The sequence below is a fragment of the Natator depressus genome, chromosome 3, assembly GCF_965152275.1.
Source record: "Natator depressus isolate rNatDep1 chromosome 3, rNatDep2.hap1, whole genome shotgun sequence".
Classification (NCBI taxonomy): domain Eukaryota; kingdom Metazoa; phylum Chordata; order Testudines; family Cheloniidae; genus Natator; species Natator depressus.
In genome coordinates this window covers 12,502,158-12,528,678 of record NC_134236.1, presented here as the reverse complement: position 1 = coordinate 12,528,678, position 26,521 = coordinate 12,502,158, and the positions used below count along the sequence as shown (strand labels likewise).

Below are 26,521 nucleotides of genomic sequence, written 5' to 3'. Positions count from 1 at the left end.
ACCCTCATTCACTTTCACCGGGCTGTGTCAGGGGGTTGGGGTGCGGGAGTGGGACTCTGGGCTCTGGCTGGGGGTGCGGGCTCTGGGTGGGGCCAGAAATGAGGGGTTTAGGGTGCGGGAGAGGGCTCCAGATTGCGGGCAGGGGGTTAAGGTGCAGCGGGAAGGGGGGAGGACTCCGGCTGCGGTGTGGACTCTGGGGTGGGGCCGGGGAGGAGGGGTTTGGGGTGAAGGAAGGAGCTTTGGGCTGGGGCAGGGGGGTTGGAGTGCGGGGGTGAGGACTCCGGCTGGGGGTGCAGCCTCTGGGGTGGGACTGGGGATGAGGGGTTTGGAGTGCAGGAGGGGGTGCGGGCTCTGGGAGGGAGTTTGGGTGCGGCAGCGGGCTCAGGGCTGGAGCAGGGGGTTGGGGTGTGGGAGAGTGTTGATCATCATGTAATCATCTTTGAAAGATGGAAGAGCTGCAATAGATTACATCGCTTTGCAAGATTTTGCAAGCACCAGCAGAGCATGGACAAAGAGGGTGACGCCATCACCTGTAGCTCAGATGAATTGTTCATAAGAACAATGGACGCTCCTGGAGCAGCCGACGAATGAACTGTCAACCTGAAACCAAAAGGGACGTAGATTCATTTTGGATTGGACACTGGTGCACAAGCCAATGTGTTGCCAGGAGCAGTGTTATTAACGCTAAAAGAAAGCCACAGACAGCGTAAGATAAACAGATAAAACTCCGGGCTTAGAGTGGAGAGTTTATCCTCACTAAAGGAATATGCAAATTAGATATATGAGTAAATAACAACCTGGAGAAGATACAATTTGTAATAGTAGCAGGGTAAGGCTTATCACTTACTGAGTTAAAAGTGTGTCAAGCCCTTTGTCTCAAGAGGGTGCACTCATTGCGGAGCCAGTGGACCAAACCAATTGAGGAAGAGTTTGAGGATATCTTCCATAGGATAGGGAAGCTCTCAACAGAGTACAGAATAGAGCTGAAAAGGCCCAAGTGCTGCACAATTCATGCCCCTAGAAGAGCGGCCCTTGCCCTAAGGCAGAGGCTAAAGGGAGGGTGGCATAGGTTCTGGGAATCAGAGTGCAAACAGAAGAACCAAGAAAGTATGTTCACTTGTTGGTCACTGGAGTAAAAATAGACAGATCCCTTCACTTCTGTTTAGACCCAAAAGAATTCAATAAACATGAAAAAGGGACCACTTCCCACTATCTACAAGGGAAGAAATTTGGGGCAATATGGCAGATGTCAAATATTTTTCTACACTGGATACATCAGCAGGTTCTTGCAGGGACTCTTAAAAAAACAGCACATGAGGTTGCCCTGTGGTCTCATGAGGTGGTCACCAAAGATGGACATACAATGAAGAGCAACAGAGGGCAGAAGGGAGGGAGCTAAGGGGCACTGAGTCTGCCAGTTTGCTTGAGACGGTTTCAGTTAGTCAACAACTGAAATAGAACAAAACCACAGACCCCCAGGCCACGACCCCTGCCCGAACAAATGGACTCACCCCCTCCTGTCATCCGTAGTGGTGACTTTTCAAAGGGCAACCTGCTGATACAAGCAATTAGCACTAGGCATCTCCCAGACGAATTGAGCCTTGCTAGTAAATGTAGTTCGTAGGCGGTGTAGCCTTTATTTTGGTAATCAACAGGTCTGTGTTAAACCAGAGTGTCCCTAGTGAGGGAATCCATCACCCGGGCTGCTACAGTTTTAGAATCCACTGGGGGTAAAAATTACCCGGAGGGATTTCCTTCTCCAGACTGTAGGAGCACACAAAGAACAACGACAAGAACCACAAACACAGTTACAAGTAAGGGATGTTGTTGTCTGCACTATAAATTTCACTAAGCGGATAATCAATGTTACAATCACGAACAGATGTATAAAACCCAAGCAAGCCCATGCAATAGCCAGCGTTGTTTTCATGGCCACATTTCCAAAGCTATCATAGAGTCGGGTGGATCTCTCAACAGGTTGTCATCAGTGGAGAGCGGGGTGTCTCCTGATGGGGTCTTCCCTCCTGCAGCCAATTAGTTCATTTTACCCTTCATTTATTGCATGTTGTGTGATGTTATAATTAACTCATATGCTATGTCATATATAATCATTGTATGCTAAAGAGATTTAAATTGTAGGATTATAGAAGTATACGATTGATAAGTGTTTAGAAGTGATAAGTATGTACAGTAAAAGCTGTGTTATCCAGTCCTGTACCAATTGGAAAGCTCTATAAACCGGCATTTCTAACCTTCATAGAAAGTCTGGTTTATAGTCTGGTTGGCGTGGGGCCGGCAGGCTCCCTACGTGGCTCCCTGGAGGCGGCAACATGTCCCTTCTGCTCCTAGGAGGAGGAACGGCCACGAGGGATTCGGAGTGCAGGGGTGGGGTGCGGGGCTGGGGGGCGGGGAGTGGTGATGTGGGGCGCAGACTCAGAGAGGGAGTTTGGGTTCAGGAGGGGGCTCAGGGCAGGGGGTTGGGGCACAGGAGGGGTGAGGGATGCCAGATCTGGGGGGTGGTCACCTCAGGTGGCTCCCCGAAAGCGGCGACCAGTCCCTGCAGCCCCTAGCTGGAGGCACGGCCAGGCGTCTCTGCGCACTTCCCCCACCCAGAACCGCGGCCAATGGGAGCTGCGGGGGCAGTGCCTGCAGATGGGGGCAGCGTGCGCAGAGCCACCAGCCCCACCTCCCCCTAGGGGCTGCAGGAACTGGTCGCTGCTTGCCGGGAGCCACCCGAGGTGAGTGCCCCTCGGATTCCGCACCCCACACCCCCTCCCACACCCCAACCCCCTGCCTCAGCCCAGAGCCCCCTCCTGCACCCAAACTCCCTCCCAGACCCCGCACCCCCTCCTACACCCTAACCCCCTGCCCAGATCAGAATCCTCCTCCTGCACCCAAACTCCCTCCCAGACCTTGCACTCCCTTCTGCACCCCAACCCCCTGCCGCAGCCCAGAGCCCCCTCTTACACCAAACTCCCTCCCAGAGCCCACACCCCTCACCCTCTCCTGGACTCCAATGCTCTGCACCAGACCAGAGCTCCCTCCTGCACCCAGGCCCTGCACCCCAATCCCCTGCCCCAGCCCCCTCCTGCACCAAACTCCCTCCGACAAAAAACACTTGTATACAGGGTCCCCACTAAATCTAATAGCCCCAAACCCACAGGAGTGTTAATCCGGCCCTGCCTAACCCCCACCCCCAACTCCCCGGGAGAGCCAGAAATGACTTTTCAGCCCAGTGGTGGTGCTGTATAGGCCTGACCTGACATTTGGGAGACAGGACTAGAGAGGTAAATGGATCAGCAGGCTGGAAGCAGAGTGTCTGTGCTAACTAACACAGGTAAATGGGTCAGTGAGCTAAGAGACACAATGTCCGTACCAGCTAAAATAAGGGGGAACACCCAGGGGACCATCTACAATGGACAAGATAAGCCTGGAAGGTAAGTTGAGATAAAGAGCAGGGCTTGAGCACCCACAGAAAAAAATCTGTGTGTGCTTAGCACGCACCAGCAGCCAGCTTCCCCCCTATCCCAGGGTCTCCCACCCACCATGGATCAGCTGTTCCACGGCGTGCAGGAGGTGCTGGGAGGGAGGGAGAGGAGTGGGGACAGGACACGCTTGGGGAAAGGGGCAGAACTGGGTGGGAAGAGGTGGAGCGGTAGCGGGGCCTTGGGGGAAGAGGTGGAGTGGGGGCAGGGCCTGGGATGGCAGCGGGGTTGAGCTCCCCCAGGGAAAGTTGGAAGCCGGTGCCTGTGAGCAATGTCATGTGTAAAGGAAGAGGGTTTCTATGTAACTTTGGATGTGTGGTATGCCCTACACCCACCCCCTACGCTTGAGTCTGATCCACTCAGTGTAACGTTGCTGTCTGCCAGATAAAAATATGTGTGTGGCACAAAATCTGGAGTTGAACTGAATTCTTGGGAAGTCGAATGGAAAGAGGCCTCCGAGGGAATCGCAGCATATTGGGGCCATGACTCAGCCCCGGTCTACACTATAAACTTACATCAATATAGCTACATCGCTTGGGGGCGGGGGTGTAAAAAATTCACACCCCTCAGCCACGCAAGTATACTGACCTAACCCCCGGCGTAGACATGGCTTCTCCCATCACTTAGCTGCCGGCCGCCCTTTGTGCAGGTGGATGAGCTATGCCAACGGGAGAAGCTACAGCTAGGTTGCAGTTGCATTGCTGTAGCGTTTTACGTGTGGACTTGCCCTAAGATTCCATTCTTCTGGAGCTGGCCACATAAAGTTTATTACACGTGTAGCTTTAAGGTCAAGGACTGTAGCCCAGCAGCGTAGCAATGGCATTTACAGCGTCTAGAAATTTTATCTCTGCATCCCAGCCTGAGGTGACATGTTCCCAGTCAAGATGAGGATAGTTGAAATCCCCCATTTTTGCTAGGATGTCTGGCTTTGTAGCCTCACTAATGTCTCTGAGCATTTCACAGTCACCATCACCAGTTTAGTCAGGGGTCCACAGAATACTCCTACTGCTACACTCCTATTATTTAAGCATAGTTTCTGCCCAAAGAGAGTCTATGGTCCAGTTTGTTTCTTTTAAGTTTTTTACTACATTTTACTCTATGCTTTCTTTCACAGATACTGCCATAATCCTACCAGCATGACCAACTCTGTTATCCCTCTGTAGTTTGTACCCAGGTATTACTGTGTCCCATTGATTATCATTTGTGATCTCTATTATATCAATATCCTCATTTAATAGTAGGTACTCAAGGTCACCCATCTTAGTATTTAGTCTCCTAGCGTTTGTATACAAGCATTTACAAAATCTCTCAATATTTAATTGTCGGCCTTTATGTAATTGAATGGGAGTCTTTTTCATTTGATTGTTTCTCTTCAATTCCTACCTGTATTTTATCAACTTCTATCCTCTCCTCTTTATTAGGCTGTAGAATATCTCCTTAAGAAAACCTCCCCTAAGGAATGTCTCTGTACCATGTGCTCCTCCACACCTGTCAGCTTTCCCCCAGCCCTTAGTTTAATAACTCCTCTATGATCTTTTTAATTTTATGTCAGAAATCCAGTTCCATTTTGGTAGAGGTGGAGCTCAACCTTTCTCTACAGGCTCTTCCTTTCGCAAAAGGTTCCCCATTTCCGAATAAAACTAAATCCCTCCTACAAACGCTGTTGTCTCATCCGTGCATTGAGACCCTGCCGTTCTGCCCATCTAACTGGCCCTGCGTGTGGGACGGGAAGCATTGCAGAGAATGCTACCATGGAGGTCCTGGACTTTAATCTCTTACCTAGCAGGCTAAATGTGGGCTCCAGGACCTCTCTCCTTTCCTTCCCTATGTCACTGATACCTAAATGTACCACGACTATTAGCTCTTCCCCAGCACTGTACATAAGTCTGTCTAGATGTCTGGAGAGGTCCCCAGCCAGCAGGCAATTGATTATGTGGTTCTCCCAGTCATCACAAACCCAACTATCCATAATTCTGGTAATCAAATCCCCCATTACTATTATCTGTCTCTTCCTAACAACTGGGGTCCCCTCCTCTAGAGGGATATCCTAAGTACAGAAGTGAAATATGGGCACTGAGGAAGGCAAAAAGAGGGGACGCTGGGGGAGGCCTCATCATCATTAATATAAAGAAAAGGAGGACTTGTGGCACCTTAGAGACTAACCAATTTATTTGAGCATAAGCTTTCGTGGGCTACAGCTCACTTCATCGATGAAAGCTTATGCTCAAATAAATTGGTTAGTCTCTAAGGTGCCACAAGTCCTCCTTTTCTTTTTGCGAATACAGACTAACACGGCTGCTACTCTGAAACCTGTCATCATTAGTATGTCAATTACAGCACCTGGTTTGCATTAGCATTGCTTTGTCTGCAGCGCTGTATACCACCTGCACACCAATCTCAGACCTAGGCCAATCGGGCATACCAAGTTGCCGTTATTTTCTGTAAGAAGGCATGATGCTGCCCCATTCCTATAACCCCTGCGTTATGAGGTGGGGGAGAAGGGGAAGAAGCACAGAATCATAGAATTGTAGGACTGGAAGGGACCTCAAGAGTTCTTCTAGTCCATTCCTCTGCACTAATGGCAGGACTAAGTATTATCTAGACCAGTGGTTCCCAAACTTATTCCGCCGCTCGTGCAGGGAAAGCCCCTGGCGGGCCGGGTCGGTTTGTTTACCTGCCGCGTCTGCAGGTTCGGCTGATCGTGGCTCCCAGTGGCTGCGGTTCGCTGCTCCAGGCCCGTGGGAGCTGCTGGAAGCGGCGTGAGCTGAGGGAAGTACCGGCCGCCGCTTCCAGCAGCTCCCATGGGCCTGGAGCAACGAACTGCGGCCAGTGGGAGCCGCGATCGGCCGAACCTGCAGACGCGGCAGGTAAACAAACTGGCCCGGCCCGGCAGGGGCTTTCCCTGCACAAGTGGTGGAACAAGTTTGGGAACCACTGCTCTAGACCAACCCTGACAGCTGTTTGTCTAACCTGCTCTGAAAAGTCTCCATTGACGGAGATTCCACAACCTCCCTAGGCACATAGTTCCAGTGTATAACCACCCTGACAATTAGGAAGTTTTTCCTAATGTCCAACCTAAACTTCCCTTGCTGCTCCTTCTCCTGTCCTCAGAGGTTAAGGAGAACCATTTTCCTCCCTCCTCCTTGTAACAACCTTTTATGTACTTGAAAACTGTTATCATGCCCCTCCCTCGGTTTTCTCTTCTCCAGATTAAACAAACCCATTTTTTTTCAATTTTCCCTCATAGGTCCTGTTTTCTAGACCAGAGGTTCTCAAACCAGGGGGGCATGGAATGTATTCTGGGCGGGGCGGGGGTTCTCAAACCGGGGGGCATGGAATGTATTCTGGGTGGGGGGGAGGTTTCTCAAAGCAGGGGGGCATGGAATGTATTCTGGGCGGGGGGGGGGGTCTCAAACCAGGGGGCATGGAATGTATTCTGGGAGGGGGGGATGTATTCGGGGAGGGGGGGTAATGAGAAGCGTTAGGCAAAATAAACTGTGCACATTTCACCCCCAGCAATGAATAACTAGCAACACTCATTCCTCCGGAGATATCAGGTCCTCAGACGGTGCTGTGCCTTTTTCTCTAGATGGCGCTGTCCATTCTGACAGATTTCTAAGCCTGCACGTCGTTATACAAAGTCGTTGCCATCTGTACGTTAATCCCTTTGCTACAACGCGGTGTGCACATTTCATTGTAAGATTGTACCGCAGTTGTAGTTTGTTTTTTTGCTCTTGTTACAATGGATTGTTGGCTTTGTTTGAATCAATGCCTTACTGGTTTTAATATTTAGTGAGCATTGAATGTTGACTTTTCTTTATGGGTATATATATTTGTATGGCTGGAAGGGGGGTAGGAATGACTGCAGACACAAAGAAGGGAGGTGCGATCAAATAAGTTTGAGAACCACTGTTCTAGATCTTTAATCATTTTTGTTGCTTTTCTCTGGACTTTCTCTGGTTTGTCTAGATCCTTCCTGAAATGTGGCACCCAGAACCGGACACAATACTCCAGCTGAGGCCTAATCAGCCAGTGCAGAGTAGAGAGGAAAAATTACTTCTCGTGTCTTGCTGACAACACTCCTGCTACTACATCCCAGAATGATGTTTGCTTTTTTTTGCAACAGTGTTACACTGTTAACTTATATTTAGCAGTAAGAGTTAAAAGTGAAATGGGGGGGAAGCAAGGAGGAAAGGATACAGGGGGAGGGAAAACAGGGCAGTGGAATATCAGAGGAAAGAAGCCAGGCAGGGCAAGAAATCCCCACATTTTGTTAATTGTTTCGAGGAAGCCAGTGTGTTCTGGTCAATAGGCACTTGCCCCTGTGCTGAATCATGAAGTTTGTAGGTTTAAAAGCGCAGAAGATCTCTAGTAGTTTGACACCGATGGGTATTGCTTTCTTCAGGTCATTCTGGTCCGATGTAAATTGAGATCAGATAACTGTGCCCACAACTCCTGTGTTTTGGGTGCAATGTGGATTTGAAGGTGGCATAGTTTGGGTGGTAATGCTCACTTGCAGTGCTCCTTCTCTTAAAGCCAGGGAAGGGGCTTAAGTGACCCTGGTGAGCAGGTATGCGTAAGTCAAGTGGGGAATAAATTTCCCCAAGGTGTTAAATTTTCTTGCTGGGGATCCTTTATTTTGGTGGTGATGGGGGAGGAGGGTATTTAAAAGTGGCAGATGAGGTGTTATGGCCAGATGGCATAAAGAGCTCAGCTTTCCTGCATCCAGACAGCTCTGCAGCACAACCTAGTCTCTCTCCCTGCAATCTGTAGTACAAGGATGGGATGCACAGCACGCACCCACTCATCACTGTCGTGGAAGGCCACCATCTTTTTAGACAAGGGGTCAGAAAACAGATTCCCCCCCGCGTACTGAAGAGCTCCTCAGTCTTGGGAAAGGTTAGCTTCCAAGCCCAATGATGCGAGTTGGAACCGCTACAATTGCTGAGCACTGAACACAGTGGGGTAAGAATACGAAGCACAGGAAGAGGAGAGAGGAAAACCACAAACGCTGATGTCACATAGCCTTGCATTGGAAAAGGGTGTCAAAATCAAAGGAGGCAATCAAAAGCAAGGGAGGCAATCTGGATTTCTATTTAAAAATAGCACAGTCAGAATTCAGGTAAAACATCGTTTCCCACAAAGAGACTCCAACTGCCACATTTGTAACCTGTTCACCCGAACAACGAAAACATCCGACTCCCGCTGCCAGCTGCCAGCTAGTGGCTGTCATACACCCAATAGCTGCAGGTCAACCAGCGCCTTTCCATTCACAGCTTCAAGGGCTCACGCCAGTCTGGAATCCCACGGGGCAGCAGACCCAATAGGAAAGAGACATGAACCCCTTCCCAACATTACCCAACCACTGCCTTCACTCTCCCAACCAACCCTCAGTTCCCATTGGCCTGTACATCCTCCTCCAACGCCTCTGACATCGCACTCAGATACTGCCAGCTCAGCGCTGCCAGAAGCACGGTGCATGAGAGGTAGATGGGGGAGTAATGGTTATGGGATACCACCGTGCCACTGGGCAAACACAGTGTCTGGATAGAGACGATGATCCGCTGGGTCTTGTTAGAAGATGGGTCAGCACTTGGGATCTTCCGATAGATCTGAAGAGAGAAAAAAAGCCCGTGCAAGATTAGGAAATAACCATGAGAACAACACACCATCTAGTAGCCCTCAAATGTGAAACGGGACCTCCCTCACAGGAGCTGTATCATTGCAGTGATGCCATGGATATCCAAACAGGACAATACTCCCCAGGAATGGGAAACTGCCTAGTTTGAAAGCTGCATTGAGATCAGAATGGCACCAGCTTAGCAAGATTCAAGCCCCATTTCCCTGGGAATGTTTTGTCTGAGAACTGTGCTCACAGCTGAACTCTGTTTTAGCCTATACTCTTTAGGAGTCAGTCTGCAATGGCGTTTGAGCCATTAGCCTGAACGAGGCTCATCGGCTTTTAATGCTGCTGGAAATTGGTTGGACTTGCTGTTTCTGCGCTAGGGCACCTTCAGCCGTGTGCAGAAGTCTATTGTTTAAAACTAAGTAACAGGTCCTGCTTGGAAGTCCTTGCTGACACCGCCTGCACTGGGATTTTAAAAAGATATTTAGGTGCCTAAATCACATTGGTTTCAGAGGGATTTAGGAACATAAGTACCTTTGAAAAACTGGGCCATGGGTCTAAACATTTTGTAGCCCATCATAAGCCCTGTTATTAATATGGTTAAATCAGCTCAGCCCAGAGCTACTCGGAGGTCATACAACCACTACAAAGTGGCATCTAACTCAGGGACAGCATTTGCATCTTGCCAACAAGAACTGTCTGTGAACCAGTTAGCTCTGATTTTAACAGGGCCAAGGTACTCCCTTGCATGAGCTCACAATACTGTTCTCAGACAATTTTCAGAGAGTTCCCATCTGCACGGTCCAGGGGAAACATGTCAGAATGTTGCTAGGAACAACCATAGACCCAAGCGTAGCTAGCAGTGTTCTACAGTGGCCCTGCCCATGGCTATGAGACATCCCCTGAGCAGTCTTCTTGCAAGAACCATTTTGTTTAATCAGAATTTGGTGGCCTGGTTTTCAATGGTAATTGATGTCAGTGGGGCCGTCAGCTTCTCACCAGCTCCTTAGAGATGAGGACCATGTCTTTATTTTTGTATACCATCCAGTGCACTTCTGAGAACTCCCATTGACTGCAGGGGTACCTGCATTAAGGGACTGTGGCACTGTGAGATGACAGTTTTAGAAATAGGTGAGTCAAGCCACCAAAGTTTTGCCCTACATATCGGCCAATTTGCACAGTCATAGCAATTAAAGGCCTTTTGTTCTCCATGATGCTCTGGAAAGATACAAAAACTTTCCAGACAGGAACTGTGCAATTCCCCGTTAAGTTGACTCATGAGGAAACTGTACAGTATTTAGACAAACAAATATGGGGTGTTTACACAAATTGTAGCACCCATGTTATACTATTGCATACAACTGTGTAATATCGGTGTTGCATTATGCTACAGTGTGTATAAAATCTGAATGAAACCTGAAACACAAATGAGTGAGGCCAGAGAATCTAAAGCACCAAGGAAAACAGCCGCATTCCAGACTTTACTATTTCAAGCTGTTTCATGCTATGCTTGTTTCTAGATCTTCAGCAATTTTGGCCAAAAGAAAATGAAAGTTACTAAACGGCTGAAACAGAGGGTTACAATGGTACCCCCAGCTTAGCCCTAACTGCATAGACCTGAGGAGGAAAGAGGAACATCTACATTTGAAAGTTAGTCATTCAAAGCAAGCCATCCAACCCACCTCTTCCACATACTGGTACATTATAGACTTGACAGCCTGTATGTTCGTGGCATCCATCATTAAAGTGACAGCTTGTCCTTTCCGAATCTTCACCACCCCCCTAAACACCTGTTTGTTATTGTAACAGGCCGCCAGAGTGGCGATGGCCATCACCTAGGGAGAAATGACAAAAACAGCATTTACTCTGTGCTGTAAGCTGTGCACATGGGATGAAATCCTGGCTCCATTTGAAATCGATGGCAAATCACCCACGGTGTAAAAGGCAGAGCTTAGCTTAAAGCAGAGAACAGAGAAATGATTTCTAAAGAAGCACTGCTCACAATGGATGACTAAAGCAAAGAAAAGGAAGACAGAGAACAGAAAGGTTCCTAATATTTTCATTAACTATGTAGGATTGTCTTAGCTTAGGAGAAAAGAGAGTCCTGTTTATTTACATTCATCTGGCAGCAATCATCTCCAACTTCCCACACCATAGCCAAAAGCAAAGCCATTCCCTTGCGGAAAGGACACAGTTTCTCAGGACGAGGCAAACACTCAAAATGTTCCACATTGAATTTATTTATGTACAGTTATTAAATAATGCTACTATTAAACACTATGCATAGACCTCAAAGGACATCCAGTTCCAAGGGAGAGGATGAAGCAGCTAGAAGATCCTGTTTAAAACATCTGCAAATGTTAACCTACCTGCGGAATAGCGCAGAAGTTGAAGACACTTTGGGTTTTCAGTCTAGATAAGTAGGTGAGGACATGAGGGATATGGTGTAAAGCATTTGTGATCAGTTCATTCATACACTGGACAGCCACATCAATGTTCTCTGGCTTGGCGAGATCCGACAGCTTCTTGGCATACCTGCTCCAAACCTGGGAACACCGACAGTATATAGGAACGCCACTCAGCAGTTAGCACTTTTCAGACATTCATATTCAAAGGGGGCCCGTATCAAACAAAAATCTTATTACTGAACGTCACCTCATTCTCATAATCAGACCTTGTTGCAGTCAGAAAAAGGACCTTTAAAACACTCAAGATTACTCTAGCCTCCAATTCCATTCAGCCCCATTACAGTGCCCCTCTCAATGAGACCTGGGATACAGAGACTAACTTCTAGAAGAGAGTCCTACCAAAGTGGTGAATTTCTAGACAGACACAAAACAAAGGCATTTGGATCCCACTCTGCTGAGAAGAATTTGACCCAGGTGGGAGCTCTGAAGCTGAACATCCATGCCTCTGATTCTACAATGCACTTACACACTTATTACAACAGTGATGTCATATCCTGCCAATGGTGCTGGTGCATGGAGCACAGCAATAGCATACTGGGTGTTCTCTGACAGTAGAGGTTTCTCTAAACCCTCTGCTGAACAGATGCATGACCAAGGACAATAAGCCTGGTCTCCTAGATCACAGCTTTGCTCCATGATCACAGGGAGACAAAAACACCGCAGACGTTCCAGCTTCTCCTCTGAGTTTTGCTTTAATGGACACATTAATGAGATGTTTGGATGTGAACCATGCACTTGCCATCCCTTCATATGACAGTTACTAGTATACAAATTTATCAATGTTAGCAATAGAGTTTAGCCCCTGTGGGACACACACATGGCTAAATGTGACTGCTCAGAGCTCTAGGGCAGAAGTGTTTGGCCTAACTCCATACAAACAGACTTGGGCAAGTTTTTTTTGAAAAAGCCCAGAGATCTTCTATATCAGAATAGGAACTGAATATGAATTCTGTGAAATGAGTCTCCCAACTAGTTCTGACTAAACTGCATCAAAGCAGTACCAGCATCTCCAGTCCTGTCCCTTTCAGATGAGCTGTCTGAATCACAACACTAACACTTCCTAATGAGCCGTACCTAGCAGAAGTTCTCATCTTAAAAAGGGCTGGTTTCCTTTACCTCTCTGGGCCAGAATTCTCTTCCTGCCAGCTGGTCCTCCAGATAATCACGGATGATGATGGTTTTCTCAATGAAGACGCCCATGGAATTTGCAAGCTCTGTGTCCCGTCCTATGATAGGGTCTTCTAGCTCCAGCACAGAGAACAGACGGGAAAGGCCAATGCCCACCAACCCAACAACGTAGTGACAATACTGCAAGGTTTGGAGAGGGGAAAAAATGTTTATCGATCTATATCCCCTAGTCCAAATGGCTACATCAAAATGACACCTGTAGGTTACTGCGTGTGCTGTGTGCGCCTTTCCTTGTTTTGAGGACTATGTCAGTGGTGTTTGATTTTGCCTCTGAATTCAGAGTTACATGGGCTGAGCATTCCTAAGCATGTCTCTTCATGCCCGTGCTTGACAGCCAACATCCCAACCCCAGGAATATGCTTCTGCAACATGGATTCTACCACCAGAGCACTGCTCCACTCAGGAAAAATAGCAAATGTGTCATCCACAGCTGTTAGCAGCTCAGGGCTTCCACTTTCCAGATGAAAGACCCATAGGAGAGCAGCTGCTTCAATAGCTGATTCTAGTCAAAGAGCTCCAAAACAGCATCATAAGAACATAAGAATGGCCCTACTGGGTCAGACCAAAGGTCCATCTAGCCCAGTATCCTGTCTTCCGACAGTGGCCAGTGCCAGGTGCCCCAGAGGGAATGAACAGAACAGGTCATCATCAAGTGATCCATCCCCTGTTGCCCATTCCCAGCTTCTGGCAAACAGAGGCTAGGGACACCGTCCCTTCAAGGCTCTTTTGTGAACATTTACAAACACTGTCAAGGGTCAGTAACAACATACAGTAGCTTTTTGATGCCTGGTGAAATTTACATAGAGATCTCATCGCTAAGATAACTCTTTACATTCACATCGAAGGAGGCTGCCCAAGTAGCAAGACTCTGAGTTAACACTTTGCCCTTTGCTCATTTTGGGTACCTGTCTACGACTGGGTGAGCATCACCAATCCCAGGGGAGAAGAAACTGTAACGATCTGCGGCAAATGCAGAATGCCAGGCCTCCAGCAGGGACTGTGGGTGTTACTCTGAGCATGCTCTCTCCATGCTCACTTACAGATTTACTTACCTTATCCCACTCTTGCAGGGAATCAACCTTCTTTTGCAAGAACTCTGCCATACCAGCTCCCATCTTGTGACAAATATCTGCAATCATATCTTGATACACCTTTGCCAGGTTCCTGAACTCCAAGGAGATCTACAGCAGAAACCACAAGGAAATATACATAGTGCTGAAAGTGAAGCAGAATTTGGCATTCATGAACAGGCTAAGAGAATGATAGGTTACAGCTTAATGGGGTTTTATCCTGCTCCCCACTGAAGGGATTGGCAAAATTCCGCACTGGCTTCAATGGAAGCAGATTCAAGCCACTCAGCAGTAAACACTGATTCAGCAAGTTCTTAAACAAAAATTCCTCTGATCTTTGGCCACAGCTCAGATGCAATTTGTATCTTCATGAAGACAGTATAACCTTGGGCAGCACCACTTGGGAGTTCGTGAAAGCTTGCTTACAACAATAAACTCTGTGGGAAGAGTCCCAGCAAGTGAACAGCAGGTAAGCTGATGGGAACAGTGAAAAGAAAAGATTTCCAGTGTTCTTTTGAAGCTTGGCTCGCTATATCGTCCCCAAGGCCCATCTCCCCAGATGTCAGCATGTGTGGATTGCCACTGGATGCCTTTCTCCCAGGCAAAGCAGCATGCTCACATCACTCCTAGCCTCAAACTGCTCCCACAGCTCTCCATGTATTCCAGAGCCTAGTTCAAAGCTGCCCTCCTTGTTCTTAAAGCAATCCATGGACTGGGTCTTTATCTTCCAGACCTCATCTCTTTCTTTTCTCCACTCCCCGAATCCTCTATTCACTTTGCATCAGCCTTTCTCTCTATCACTTCACATAACCTCCTCTTCTGACAGCTGAAAGAGCCTCCTTATAGCGCTATTCTTCAGGTCTATCCTTGGTACCGTGTCTTTCTCTATGATTGTAGTTTTCTTTTAATATTTCATAGAAGTATGGCTAGAAAGGACCACTAGGATCATCTGGTCCGACCTGCTGCATAACACAGGCCAGAAATTTTCACACAGCAATTCCATCATTGAGCTCTGTAACTCCTGGTTGAACTAGACCATACCTTTAAGAAAGTCTCAATTTAAAGACTTCTGGTGACAGAGAATCCACCACATCCCTGGTTACCTTGCCCTGATGGGTAATTCCCCTCACTGTTCAAAGGCGCATCTTATTTCCAGTCTGAATGTGTCTAGCTGTACCTTTCAGTCACTGGATCTTGTTATGCCTTTGTCTGCTAGATTAAAGAGCTCTCCACTAGAGTCTTAACCTTCTCTTTGATAAACTAAGTAGAACAAGTTCCTCAAGACTCTTGTAAGTAAGTAACATATTCTCCAAAGCCTCCACCAAGGTAACTCCCTCCATAAACTGGGCATCAGGAGCTCACAGAGCGAGTTGCTATCATTCCCCTTCCTTCCAGGGGGCAGGGCATGTCACACCTGAGGTCTATTGACACGGAGAGCAAGAATTACCAAGTCTGTCATTTCACAGTTTGAAGCTCATCTGCTTTTTCAACACCCAAGGGAACATAATTTTTAGAGCCAAGTTTTCAGAGGGTGACCCTCACTTGCACACATGCAAAGTTTATCAGCATGTAATTTTCCCCCAATTTTGAATGCAGTCACATGTGCAAGTGTGTAGACCCCCTAAATCACCACAATTACACACAACTGCAGTGAAATGTACATGACTGTAGGTATGTGAATAGATATGATTTGGGGCCTCTAAAATATAGTCCTCAGTATCAAAGCTGGGAAGTGCCTGAAATTCTAAGGCAGTTTAGAAAAAAGAAAAGGAGGACTTGTGGCACCTTAGAGACTAACCAATTTATTTGAGCATGAGCTTTCGTGAGCTACAGCTCACTTCATCGGATGCATACTGTGGAAATTGCAGAGTTACAAATAAGTTGTTTTTGACATCTCTGATTCGTATATATTCCAACAGCAAACCCGGTGACACTCCAGCAGGCATTGCCAATAACCATGTCTTCAGTCATCTGGCAATTCCTACGTACCAAGTTGCAAAGATGTTTGAAGTGGATACCTGTACTCGTCAACATATGGGTTATATTATAGTCTGAAATATGGAAACTAATGGCTCACCGTTGGAAAGTCCTCAAGCACTTGCTTATACTTCTCCTTGCTCTCCATGTATCTCCAGTCCGGCTGATACAGATAGGAGTGGAAGTCATGCAACATTGGGACCTTGGTTTCTAAACTGATGGTCATATCATCTTCTACAGTGTCCAGAGCTCGGAGAACCAGGTACAATATGCACACAGCATGACTACGGAGGGAGAAAAGGATTCCCTATTACTTGGGATTCCCTATTACTCTGAAAAGTATTTTAAAATTATCACATGGCTTTTGTAACAGACATTCTCAAATTAAACAGTCCAGCAGCAGAGTGGGGACTATCCTGTTTATTACACTCAGTGTAGCATGTATGATTACCTGCCTTGTGGGCAGGTGACGTACGTGTGCATTCAGTGAAAGAAGCTCAAGGCCCTCAGAGACCGAGTATGGGCTCTGGACACCAGAGTGGCTGAACTGGAGGAGCCAAGGGAGGCAGAGAGGTAGAATCATAGGATCAAAGAGTTAGTCTAACCCCCTGCCACGATGCAGGGTTTGTTGTGTCTAAACCATCCAAGACAGATGGCTATCCAGCCTCCTTTTGAAAACCTCCCATGAAGGAGTTTCCACAACCTCCCTCTGCAGTCTGTTCCATTGTCCTGCTGTTCTTATAGTTAGGAAGTTTTTCCTGAGATTTAATCTAAATCTGCTATGCTATAGTTTGACCCCATTGCTTACGGTCCTGCCCTCTGTGGCAGGAGAGAACAACTTTTCTCCATCTTTTTTATGGCAGCCTTTCAAGTATTTGAAGACCGCTATCATATCCCCCTTAACCTCATCTTTTCCAAACTAAACATACCCAGTTCCTTCAGCCTTTGCTCGTATGGCTTGCATTCCATCCTTCTGATCATCTTTGTCCCTCACCTCTGGATCCTTTCCAGTTTCTCTACATCCTTTCTATATAGTGGTGACCAAAACTGGACACAGTACTCCAGCTGAGGTCTGACCAGCGCCGAGTAGAGTGGTACTATCACCTCCTGTAACTTGCCTATTTCTCTGTTAATGCAACCTAAAATGTATTTGCTTTTTTTGCAACAGCATCACATTGCTGACTCATGTTGAGGCTGTGATCCACCACAACTCCCAGATCCTTCTCAGCAGTGCTGCTGCTAAGCCAGTTATCCCTCTTGTGTATTTGTGCATTTGGTTTTGCTTCTGTAAGTGTAGCACCTTGCATTTGTCTTTGTTGAATTTCATTTTGTTGTCTATAGCCCAGTTCTCCAATTTATCAAGATCCCACTGAATTGTAGTTCTATCTTCCAAAGCGTTGGCAACCCCCTGACCCAGTTTTGTGTCATCTGCAAATTTGGTCAGGACGCTCTCTATTCCTACATCCAGGTCATTAATACAGATGTTCAACAGCATCAGTCCCAGAACAGATCCCTGTGGAACCCCACTTGGGACCTACCTCCAATTCAACATCATGCCATTAATAGTTATTCTTTCTTTGTGTTTGTTTAACCAATTATGTATCAATTGAATGGTAGTTCTGCCAAGCCCACATTTCTCCATCTTATTTATCAGAATGTTTTGTGGGACTGTGTCAAAAGCCTTGCCGAAGTCCAGCTATATTCTGTCATAAGAACATAAGAATGGCCATACTGGGTCAGACCAAAGATCCATGTAGCCCAGTATCCTGTCTTCTGACAGTGGCCAGTGCCAGGTGCCCAGAGGGAATGAACAGAACAGCTAATCATCAAGTGATCCATCCCCTGCCGCCCATTCCCAGCTTTTGGCAAACAGCGGCTAGGAACACCATCCCTGCCCATCGTGGCTAATAGCCACTGATGGACCTAGCCTCCACAAATTTATCTACTTCTTTTTTGAACCCTTTTATAGTCTTGGCCTTCACAACATCATCTGGCAAGGAGTTCCACAGGTTGACTGTGCATTGTGTGAAAAAATACTTCCTTTTGTTTGTTTTAAACCTGCTGCCTATTAATTTCATTTGGTGGCCCCTAGTTCTTGTGGCATGAGAAGGAGTAAATAACACTTCCTTATTTACTTTCTCCACACCAGTCATGATTTTATAGACCTCTATCCCCCTTTGTCATCTCTTTTCCAAGCTGAAAAGTCCTATTAATCTCTCCTCATACGGCAGCCTAATCATTTTTGTTGCCCTTCTCTGAACCTTTTCCAATTCCAATATATCTTTTTTGAGATGGGGCGACCACATCTGCACGCAGTATTCAAGGTGTGGGCGTACCATGGATTTATATAGAGGCAATAGGATATTTTCTATCTTCTTAATGATTCCCAACATTCTGTTCGCTTTTTTGACTGCCGTGGCACATTGAGTGGATATTTTCAGGGAACTATCCACAATGACTCCAAGATCTCTTTGTTGAGTGGTAACAGCTAATTTAGACCCCATCAGGTAAGGATGAAGCTTTGGTGAAGGCTGGGGCCAAGGGGAAGTGGCCCATGGAATTGTGGGCAGTTTTGCTAAAGGGACATGGCAGCGTGTGGCTGCTATTCTTAGGGTTCCTGGGTTGGGACAGTGGGAGTAGTGGGCGGGCCTACAATTGGACAGTGAGAACCCCCCAGAAGGGGCTCTGAACTACTTAGTGGCCCAGCTGGAGAAAGGGCAAAACCATTGTCTCCAGGTAGGAAGCCCTGCAGGTACAGCCTGAAACCAGGGCCTGGACTGTTTAAAGACTCCAGACACACCTGACCAGAAGGGGGCACTCGTGAGAGGTGACTGCCACACCATTACACCTAGTAAATAGGAGAGGATACAAATTGATAAAGTACATGTAGAAGCTGAAGAAAAACAGTCAAATGAAAAAGAGTCCCGTTCAATTACATCAGATGAAGGCCAACAACTAAAAAGGGACAAATTTTAAAAGTGCTCTTATACAAATGCAAGAAGTCTGAATACTAAGATGGGTGAACTTGACTGCCCGATATTAAATGAGGATATTGATATAATAAGAATCACAGAAACTTGGTGGAACTGTGAAAAAAATGGCACACAGTAATACCAGTGTACAAAATATATAGGAATGACAGCATAGGTTGTGCTGGTGGGGGATTGGCACTATGTGTGAAAGGAAACAAAGTATAGTAAAAATCTTTAAAGAATCAAACTGTACCATAGAATCTCTCTGGATAGAAACTCTCTGCTTGAATAATAAGAGTGTATTAGGAATATTCTGCAGACCACCTGACTAGACTGGTTATGGTGACTGTGAAATGCTCAGAAAGATCAGAAAGGCTATAAAAATAGAAAACTCAATATTAATGGTGGATTAAACAGACATCCCAGCAATAATGGGGGATTTCAATTATCCCCATATTGACTGGGTACACGTCACCTCAGGACAGGATGCAGAGATAAAATTTCTAGACATTTTTAATGACTGCTTCTTGGTGCAGCTAGTCCTGGAACCCACAAGGGGAAAGGCAATTCTTGATTTAGTCCTAAGTGGAGCACAGGATTGGTCCAAGAAGTGAATATAGCTGAACCGCTCAGTAATAGTGACCATAATATAATTAAAGTTAACATCTTTGTGAGAGGGAAAATACCAAAGAAGCCCAACACATTAGCATTATACTTCAAAAGGGGGAGCTGCACAAAACTGAGGAGGCTAGTTAAACAGAAATTAAAAGGAACAGTCACGAGTGAAATGCCTGCAAGCTGCATGGAAACATTTAAAAACATCATAATAGAGGCTCAAATTAAATATATACCCCAAATTTTAAAAAAATAGTACAAGGATCAAAAAAGTCCCACCAGAGCTAAACAGAATAAAAAAGAAGGTTCGAATCAACAAGGCATTCTTTAAAAATCTGAGCTCAAATCCAACTGAAGAAAATAGAAAGGAACATAAATTCTGGCATGTCAAGTGTCAACGTATAATTAGGCAAGCCAAAAAAGAGTTTTAAGAGCAACTAACAAAACATTCAAAAACTAATAAAAAACAAAATTAAGTATATGACAAGCAGGAAACCTGCCAAACAAACTGGACTATTAAGGTGCTAAAGGTGCACTCAAGGAATACCAGGCCATTGCAGAGAAGCTAAATTAATTCTTTGCATCGATCTTCACTGCAGAGGATATGAGGGAGATTCCCACACCTTGAGCCATTCTTTTTAGGTGGCAAATGTGAGGAACAGTCCCAGACTGAGGTATCAGTAGAGGAAGTTTTGGAACAAATTGATCAGTTAAACAGTTACAAGCCACCAGGAGCAGATGGTATTCACTCAAGAGTTCTGAAGGAACTCAAATATGAAATTGCAGAACTGTGGTACATAACCTATCACTTAAATCAGCTTCTGTGCCAGATGACTGGCGGATAGCTAATGTGACACCAATTTTATTTAAAGGGCTCCAGAGGTGATCCTGGCAGTTACTAGCTGGTAAGCCTACCTTCAGTACCAGGCAAATTGGTTGAAACTATAGTAAAGAACGGAATTATCAGACACACAGATGAATGCGATTTGTTGGGGAAGAGTCAACATGGCTTTTGTAAAAGGAAAATCGTGTCTCACCAATCTACTAGAATTCTTTGACAGTCATCAACAAACATGTGGACAAGGGTCATCCAGTGGATATAGTGTTCTTAGACTTTCAGAAATCCTTTGACTAGATCCCTCACCAAAAGGCTCTTAAGTAAAGTAATCAGTTATGGGATAAGAGGGAAGGTCCTTTCATGGATCAGTAACTGGTGAAAAGATAGGAAACAAAGGATAGGATAAATGGTCAGTTTTCAGAATGGAGAGAGATAAATAGCAGTGTCCTCCAGGGATCTGTACAGGGACCAGTGCTGTTCAAAATATTCATAAGTGATCTGGGGAAAAGGGGGTAAACAGTGAGGGGCAGAGTTTGCAGATGATACAAAATTGCTGAGAAGAATTACAAAGGGATCTCACAAAACTGGGTGAGTGAGTAACAAAATGGCAGATGAAATTAAGTCTTGATTAATGCAAGGTAATGCATACTGGAAAACATAATCCCAACTCTACATACAAAATGATGGTGTCTTAATTAGCTCTTACCACTCAAGAAAGAGCTCTTGGAGTTCTCTGAAAACATCTGATCAATGCACAGTGGCAGTCAGAAAAGCTAACAGAATGTTAGGAACCATTAGAAAAGGAATAGATAAGTCAGTGTCTATATTATGTTCAGTCTTTACAATGGAGCGAATCATGGTATTCAGTAAGTACTATCAGTTTCTATTGTGTAGAAAAGATTTTGCCTTAGGGCTTGTCTAAATCTGAAATGCCACAGCAGCATTTGCTGTACTGCTTCAGTGTAGACACTACCTACGCCGACAGGAGGGGTTCTCCTGTCAGGGTAGGTAATCCACCTCCCCAAGTGGCAGTAGCTAGGTTGAGGAAGAATTCTTCTGCGGTCTACACTGGGGGTTAGGTCGGCTTAACTACACCACTCTAGGGGGTGGATTTTTGACAACCCTGAGTGATGTTGCCGCGTCAACCTAACTTTTTAGTGTAGACCAAGTCTTAGTTACTTTTGGTTTCAGTTTAGCTAGAAGGTGCAGAGAGGATATTTTCTTCATTTGGACTAGATCATTCAAAGAGGAGAAACCAAGCCAGAGTTGAAAAAACAGGAAAGCTGTTTTCTTCTTCCAATCTATGAATAAAACCCCAGTGTGAAAGGACGGGATCTCAAAATTCTACCAACATGAAGACCGTGGGGCCAGATTTTCAAAGGTATTTAGGCTCCTAATGATGCAGATAGGCACTTTTGAAAATGCCACCAGGCTCCAAAGCTGGTCAGGTACCTATCTCCCACTGATAATGCCTATTTATTGCCAGGACACTTGATTAACCCCCCCGGCCCACTCAGCCAGGTGCTTCTGCTGGGCTCTTGCTGCTTGCATAACCCTCTACTTGTTAACCCTCTACGGACCAGCTAAGCTAGGTGCTCCCCTGGTATGGATATATTTACATTAACCCTGTCCTGGCCAGCACAGCTGCCCTAGTGACCTTCCCATGTCCAATGTCCCCAGCCGCTCCCACTGCATGGAACTTGCTTAATTAACCCTTTCCTATGACGTTAAGGTGAGGGAGTGACTGGCCCCTGCCTCACAGCCTATGCCTATGAACTCCCTCATGTCCAGCTCCCCGCTGTGGGCACTCACCGCAGCTCCCCATCCAGGGCCTGGATGACAGCGGCGAAGCTCCGGCTGGTCTGGTTCAGGTACCGGTAGCAGATCTTGAGTCTGTCGCTGAGCGCATCCTGTGGGCAGAGCAGAGGGGACACGGGCTGCTGGAAGTGGGCAAGGCCAGGCAGATCCCAGAGGGGAAGCCTTGGTGCAAAAGCCGGCTGCCCCTCCAGAGCCGGCCCAGTGGCAAGGGGGAACACCCTCCGGATACCCCACTGTCCTTGGCTACCCTCCCACAGGAGGAACAGCATGGTCTGCTGTGCCTCCTAGCACAGCTCCGGGGGGCCTGGAGAGAGCACCCATCCGCTAACCCTGTGTGCCCCAGAGACACTGAACCCCAACCATTGATACTGGGCTCCCAAGAAGAGTCCCTTCCCATCAATTCCATGCACCCTGGAGCAACCCGTGACTTAACTCTATGTGAAATGGTCCCCCCTGGTGTCACCTACCAGGATGTCTTGCAGCCTCAATACATATGTTCAATGCATAGCACCTTCTCTGTACTGCTAGATGGTAAATATTGATTTAAAATCTATAGGCTAGTTATTTGCCTGTCCACTAGTGCACTGCAAGGCTTTATGGACTATAAACATGCATCACTAAGAAAAGAACACAGTCATCGTGAAATCTAGTTGATTTTTTAAGTTTAAATTAGTTCCATGTACTACACTTTCCTGGGCTCTGCTGCTTTATGGTTTCACATTCACATTTTCCTTCTTTTCCCTGTATTTTTCACTCCCCTAACCTCATGTGGAAGCACAGTACAAACAGGGGCAAAGTGATTGGCTAATGCAGGAAAAATGCTGAAAGTAATGTAACACCAACAAACACCGGTTGTCAGTGGGCAGGATTGAACCTGGGATCTCTGGAGCTTAGTGCATGAGCTTCTACCGCACGAGCTAAAAGCCAACTGGCTGCTAGCTAAGGCTGTAGAGCAGACTCATAATCTCTCTCTAAGTGGTCTCGGTGCCACTAGATGGGACAGAGCACCACACCCTGGAGGTGTGCGGGTTACAGTAACTAAATATGAAATGCTGTCATATGCAATGAGCAAAGCTAGGGAGGAAACCCCCAGAATAAATGGGTTTTCCTCTGATCTCTGTCTGTTACAGTACTCTTTGGTATCACTTGTAATGCTAAATAGGTAAAACATTTTCAGAGAGGAGCATGATATAAGGTGAAAGTCTTGGTTTCGTATCTTTTATTGAACCAACAGAGAATTTTATAATACAAAAACTTTCAGACCAAGAGGGATCTTTCCATATTGAATTCCCTATATCCATCCATATTTTTAGACAGACCATTCCCCATCTCATCTCAGCCGGAAACGGGATAATTAAACCCAGGGGAGTTGTTGAGCCCTAAGTGTAATAGAGATTGTTTGGAGGGAGAGGGGGGACGTATTTTGAAAGTGTTTTCTCCAAGTGGAATGACTTGCCTCACTAATGTGGTATCAATGTGAAAATAGTTGATTAAAAATGGCACTTACCATCTTTCTGAACAGTGGGAGGAGGTATTGTTTCATGGTCTCTGTGTATATAATGTCTTCTGCAGTTTCCACAGTATGCATCCGATGAAGTGAGCTGTAGCTCACGAAAGCTTATGCTCAAATAAATTGGTTAGTCTCTAAGGTGCCACAAGTACTCCTTTTCTTTTTGCGAATACAGACTAACACGGCTGCTACTCTGAAATCTTCTGAACAGTGACTGCTAGCAGTCACCAGCTTGGGAACACAAAGTGATGCCTCAGTCCTACTAGCTGATCAACACTGGTGTGCCCCATTGGGCTGCAAAACAGACAAGATCTGCTCGCACTGAGCCCCATTGTCACTCACTGAGCACACCCACATAGATCAACTTGCAGGACCTGGGTCTTAGGCCACAGCTACACGGCAAACTTTGACTGACACAAGTTACATCGGCGTACAGCTGCCGCAGTTAATATATTGTTTGTGGTTGTGCATATGTAACACCAACAAACCCCGGTTGTCAGCAGGCGGGATTGAACCTGGGACCTCTGGAGCTAAATGCATGGGTCTCTACTGCATGAGCTAAAAGCCACATGGCCCTAGGGACCTAGCAGACTCATACAGCAGCCGTTCTATACCCCTAATCACTAGAGGGAACAGACCACACACCCAGGAGTTACACATACTTGGGTCCTTGTGTCGGCGCTGCGGATACTCACCAGGAGCACTTGTGAGTGCAGTGCGCCATGGGTAGGTATATCAGTGTGCAACTCTCCACCACCAGCCCACTGTCCTTTGGGAAGCGTTGGCAATGCATGATGGAGCAGAAACGAGGGGTGACGGGAGCAAGGGGTCAACTTCCCAGTGTGCCACTGGCTCCATTCCATAATGTCATCTCTATCGCATAATTTCCCCCCCCCCTTTTTTTAAAACCCCACAAACCCGCATTGCCCTTCTCCTGGTCTGCCATCTCTGACGAAGCATAGAGCCTGCACAGCGCTGCACTTTTGTCACAGGCGTTACGAGCACAAGGGGCATGATCCTCTGGGATTTGCAGAGCCATAAGAAGAATTGATTCACTGGGAGACACAACAGTATCCCTTCTTCTGCATCCCCCGTACAATATGCTCATAGATGTCCACCTTTCTATGGCTGGTCTGGAGTTGTGTCTGTACAGCCTCTTCTCCCCACAGGCCCAGGAGATCCAGTGTCTCCTGTCCACTCCCAGCCAGAGTGCGTCTGGAGTGTGTAGCCGGCACGGTCAGCTGGGCAGTGGCACACAACAAGGGAGAGCTGCTAGGTGGGCTTGCTGAGCTGGACCATGAGGAAAAGGCATTTCAAAAATTCGTGTAACTTTAAAGGAGAGGTTTCAGAGTAGCAGCCGTGTTAGTCTGTATCCGCAAAAAGAAAAGGAGGACTTGTGGCACCTTAGATGCATCCGATGAAGTGAGCTGTAGCTTATGCTCAAATAAATTTGTTAGTCTCTAAGGTGCCACAAGTCCTCCTTTTCTTTTTAAAGGAGAGGGGGGCCTTCCGGTCTCTGTGACCTGACGGCAGTAGAGTTCACAACTGTGACCAGAGCAGTCAGTGTCTGGCACTGTGGGACAGCTGCTGGAGGGCTGTTAGGGTTGACATAAGTCATGAAATGTCTACACTCACGCTATGTCAACATTGGTATATCGACCCTGGCTCAGTGCCACTCGGGGAGATGGTGCTACTGCTTCACTGTAATGGGGCACTTACGTTGGTGGGAGACAAATTTAAGTGTAGACACATGACCAACTAGGTCAATGCAAGGTGGCTTAGGTCGCCCTAACTTTGTAGTGTCGGCCAGGCTACATACACCACTGCTCCGGCAACTCACGGTGCCCAGGCAGACCTCTGCATCCAGTCAGGGTGACTTGCAGGATCGGTGTCTTAGCCAGTACAGCCAGCTTTACTGCGGGTGATTCATGGGATAAGTACAGTGGTGACGGAGTCTTTCACCTCTAGGACTTGAGTCTGATCCTGCCCCAGAAAGAAGTGACCTGTTCCCACTGAAGTCAGTGGGAGTTTTGGCACAGAATTCAATAGGAGCAGGGTTGGACTTCAGTAGCTGTTACCATGGGCCTATGTGAAATTAACTGCTGACCGAAGATTAACTTTGTGTCCCTCCACCCATTGTCTTACCTTGATCCAGTGCCCTTCACTCTGACCTCACAATAAATACTGCGCCACAGACTCCAGGTCAGGGTCTTGCCTTGGCCAGCTGGCACATGTCAAGACCTTTTCCATTCAGCTGGAAACATTCGATAAAATTTTGGTCTGGGAGGTGTTGCCCTCAAGCAGCAAGAGCCCCAGGTAGTCCCACTAAGGCCTCCACTTCAGGGAGATAGCGTTCGGCACACTGCCATAGGGCTAGCTGGGAGCACCAAACATCTGTAGGCATGTACTTGTTAACAAGACAGTATCAAGGCTGGACACTGGTTTCACGGGTCAGACGAGATGCCCCGTGGCCAGCACCCTCAGCCCACACCCCGCCCACTCTGCTCACCTGGTCCAGTGGGGGCATCACCGCTGCACCGCCGCCCATCTTAAACCACAGCAGGTTGTAGAGCTCCCGGGGGCGGCCCAGCCACTTCCCCACCCGCTCCATGGGCAGCCGCGCGCACCTGGGGACAAGTGACATGGGCATAGAATTTCTACCGGATGCTCAAAGGGGCTGCAGCTCATTTCGGAGTCAGAGAGGCTGTAGGGTCCAGCCCTGTGTGCGGCACCCCAGGGGCCCTGTGGGGGAGGGGGCATCCAACAGCCCGAGCAAACCCACCCCAGGGGCAGTGCGTCCTGCCCTGTCAGACACTGCCCTGGCCCCACTTCCTGACACTGCCCCCACCAGACAGGGACCCCCCTCCACATCCTAACTGCCCCACTGCCCTGCCCCCACTGCCTGACACTGCCCCATTGACCCCAACTGCCCCATTGTGCTCCCTGCCAAACAC

General features: G+C 47.1%; 1 protein-coding gene across 2 annotated transcripts; it reads right to left on the bottom strand.

Annotated features, from left to right (window-relative positions):
- Positions 1-8,875: 8,875 nt before the first annotated feature.
- On the bottom strand, positions 8,876-26,217 carry FDFT1 (farnesyl-diphosphate farnesyltransferase 1). Of its 2 annotated transcripts, XM_074946771.1 has the most exons (8): positions 26,077-26,217; positions 22,052-22,149; positions 15,915-16,098; positions 13,820-13,948; positions 12,696-12,887; positions 11,481-11,657; positions 10,794-10,946; positions 8,876-9,097 (listed from the first exon to the last, which is right to left on the bottom strand). In XM_074946771.1, the coding sequence occupies exons 1-8, from the start codon at positions 26,215-26,217 to the stop codon at positions 8,876-8,878; spliced, it is 1,296 nt and encodes a 431-aa protein (XP_074802872.1). The 2 variants fall into 2 exon arrangements, with proteins under 2 accessions (XP_074802872.1, XP_074802873.1); XM_074946772.1 differs by lacking the exon at positions 13,820-13,948 and having other exon boundaries at positions 26,077-26,178.
- Between the last annotated feature and the right edge of the window lie 304 nt (positions 26,218-26,521).

Excerpts from the sequence above, each read along its gene's own strand:
- FDFT1 (XM_074946771.1), bottom strand. The coding sequence starts at position 26,217 with ATGCCCATGTCACTTGTCCCCAGGTGCGCGCGGCTGCCCATGGAGCGG. Across the intron at positions 10,947-11,480 it reads ACTTCTGCGCTATTCCGCAG|GTGATGGCCATCGCCACTCT; the intron begins GTAGGTTAACAT and ends ATTTCTCCCTAG. Across the intron at positions 9,098-10,793 it reads TGTACCAGTATGTGGAAGAG|ATCTATCGGAAGATCCCAAG; the intron begins GTGGGTTGGATG and ends TTCTCTCTTCAG.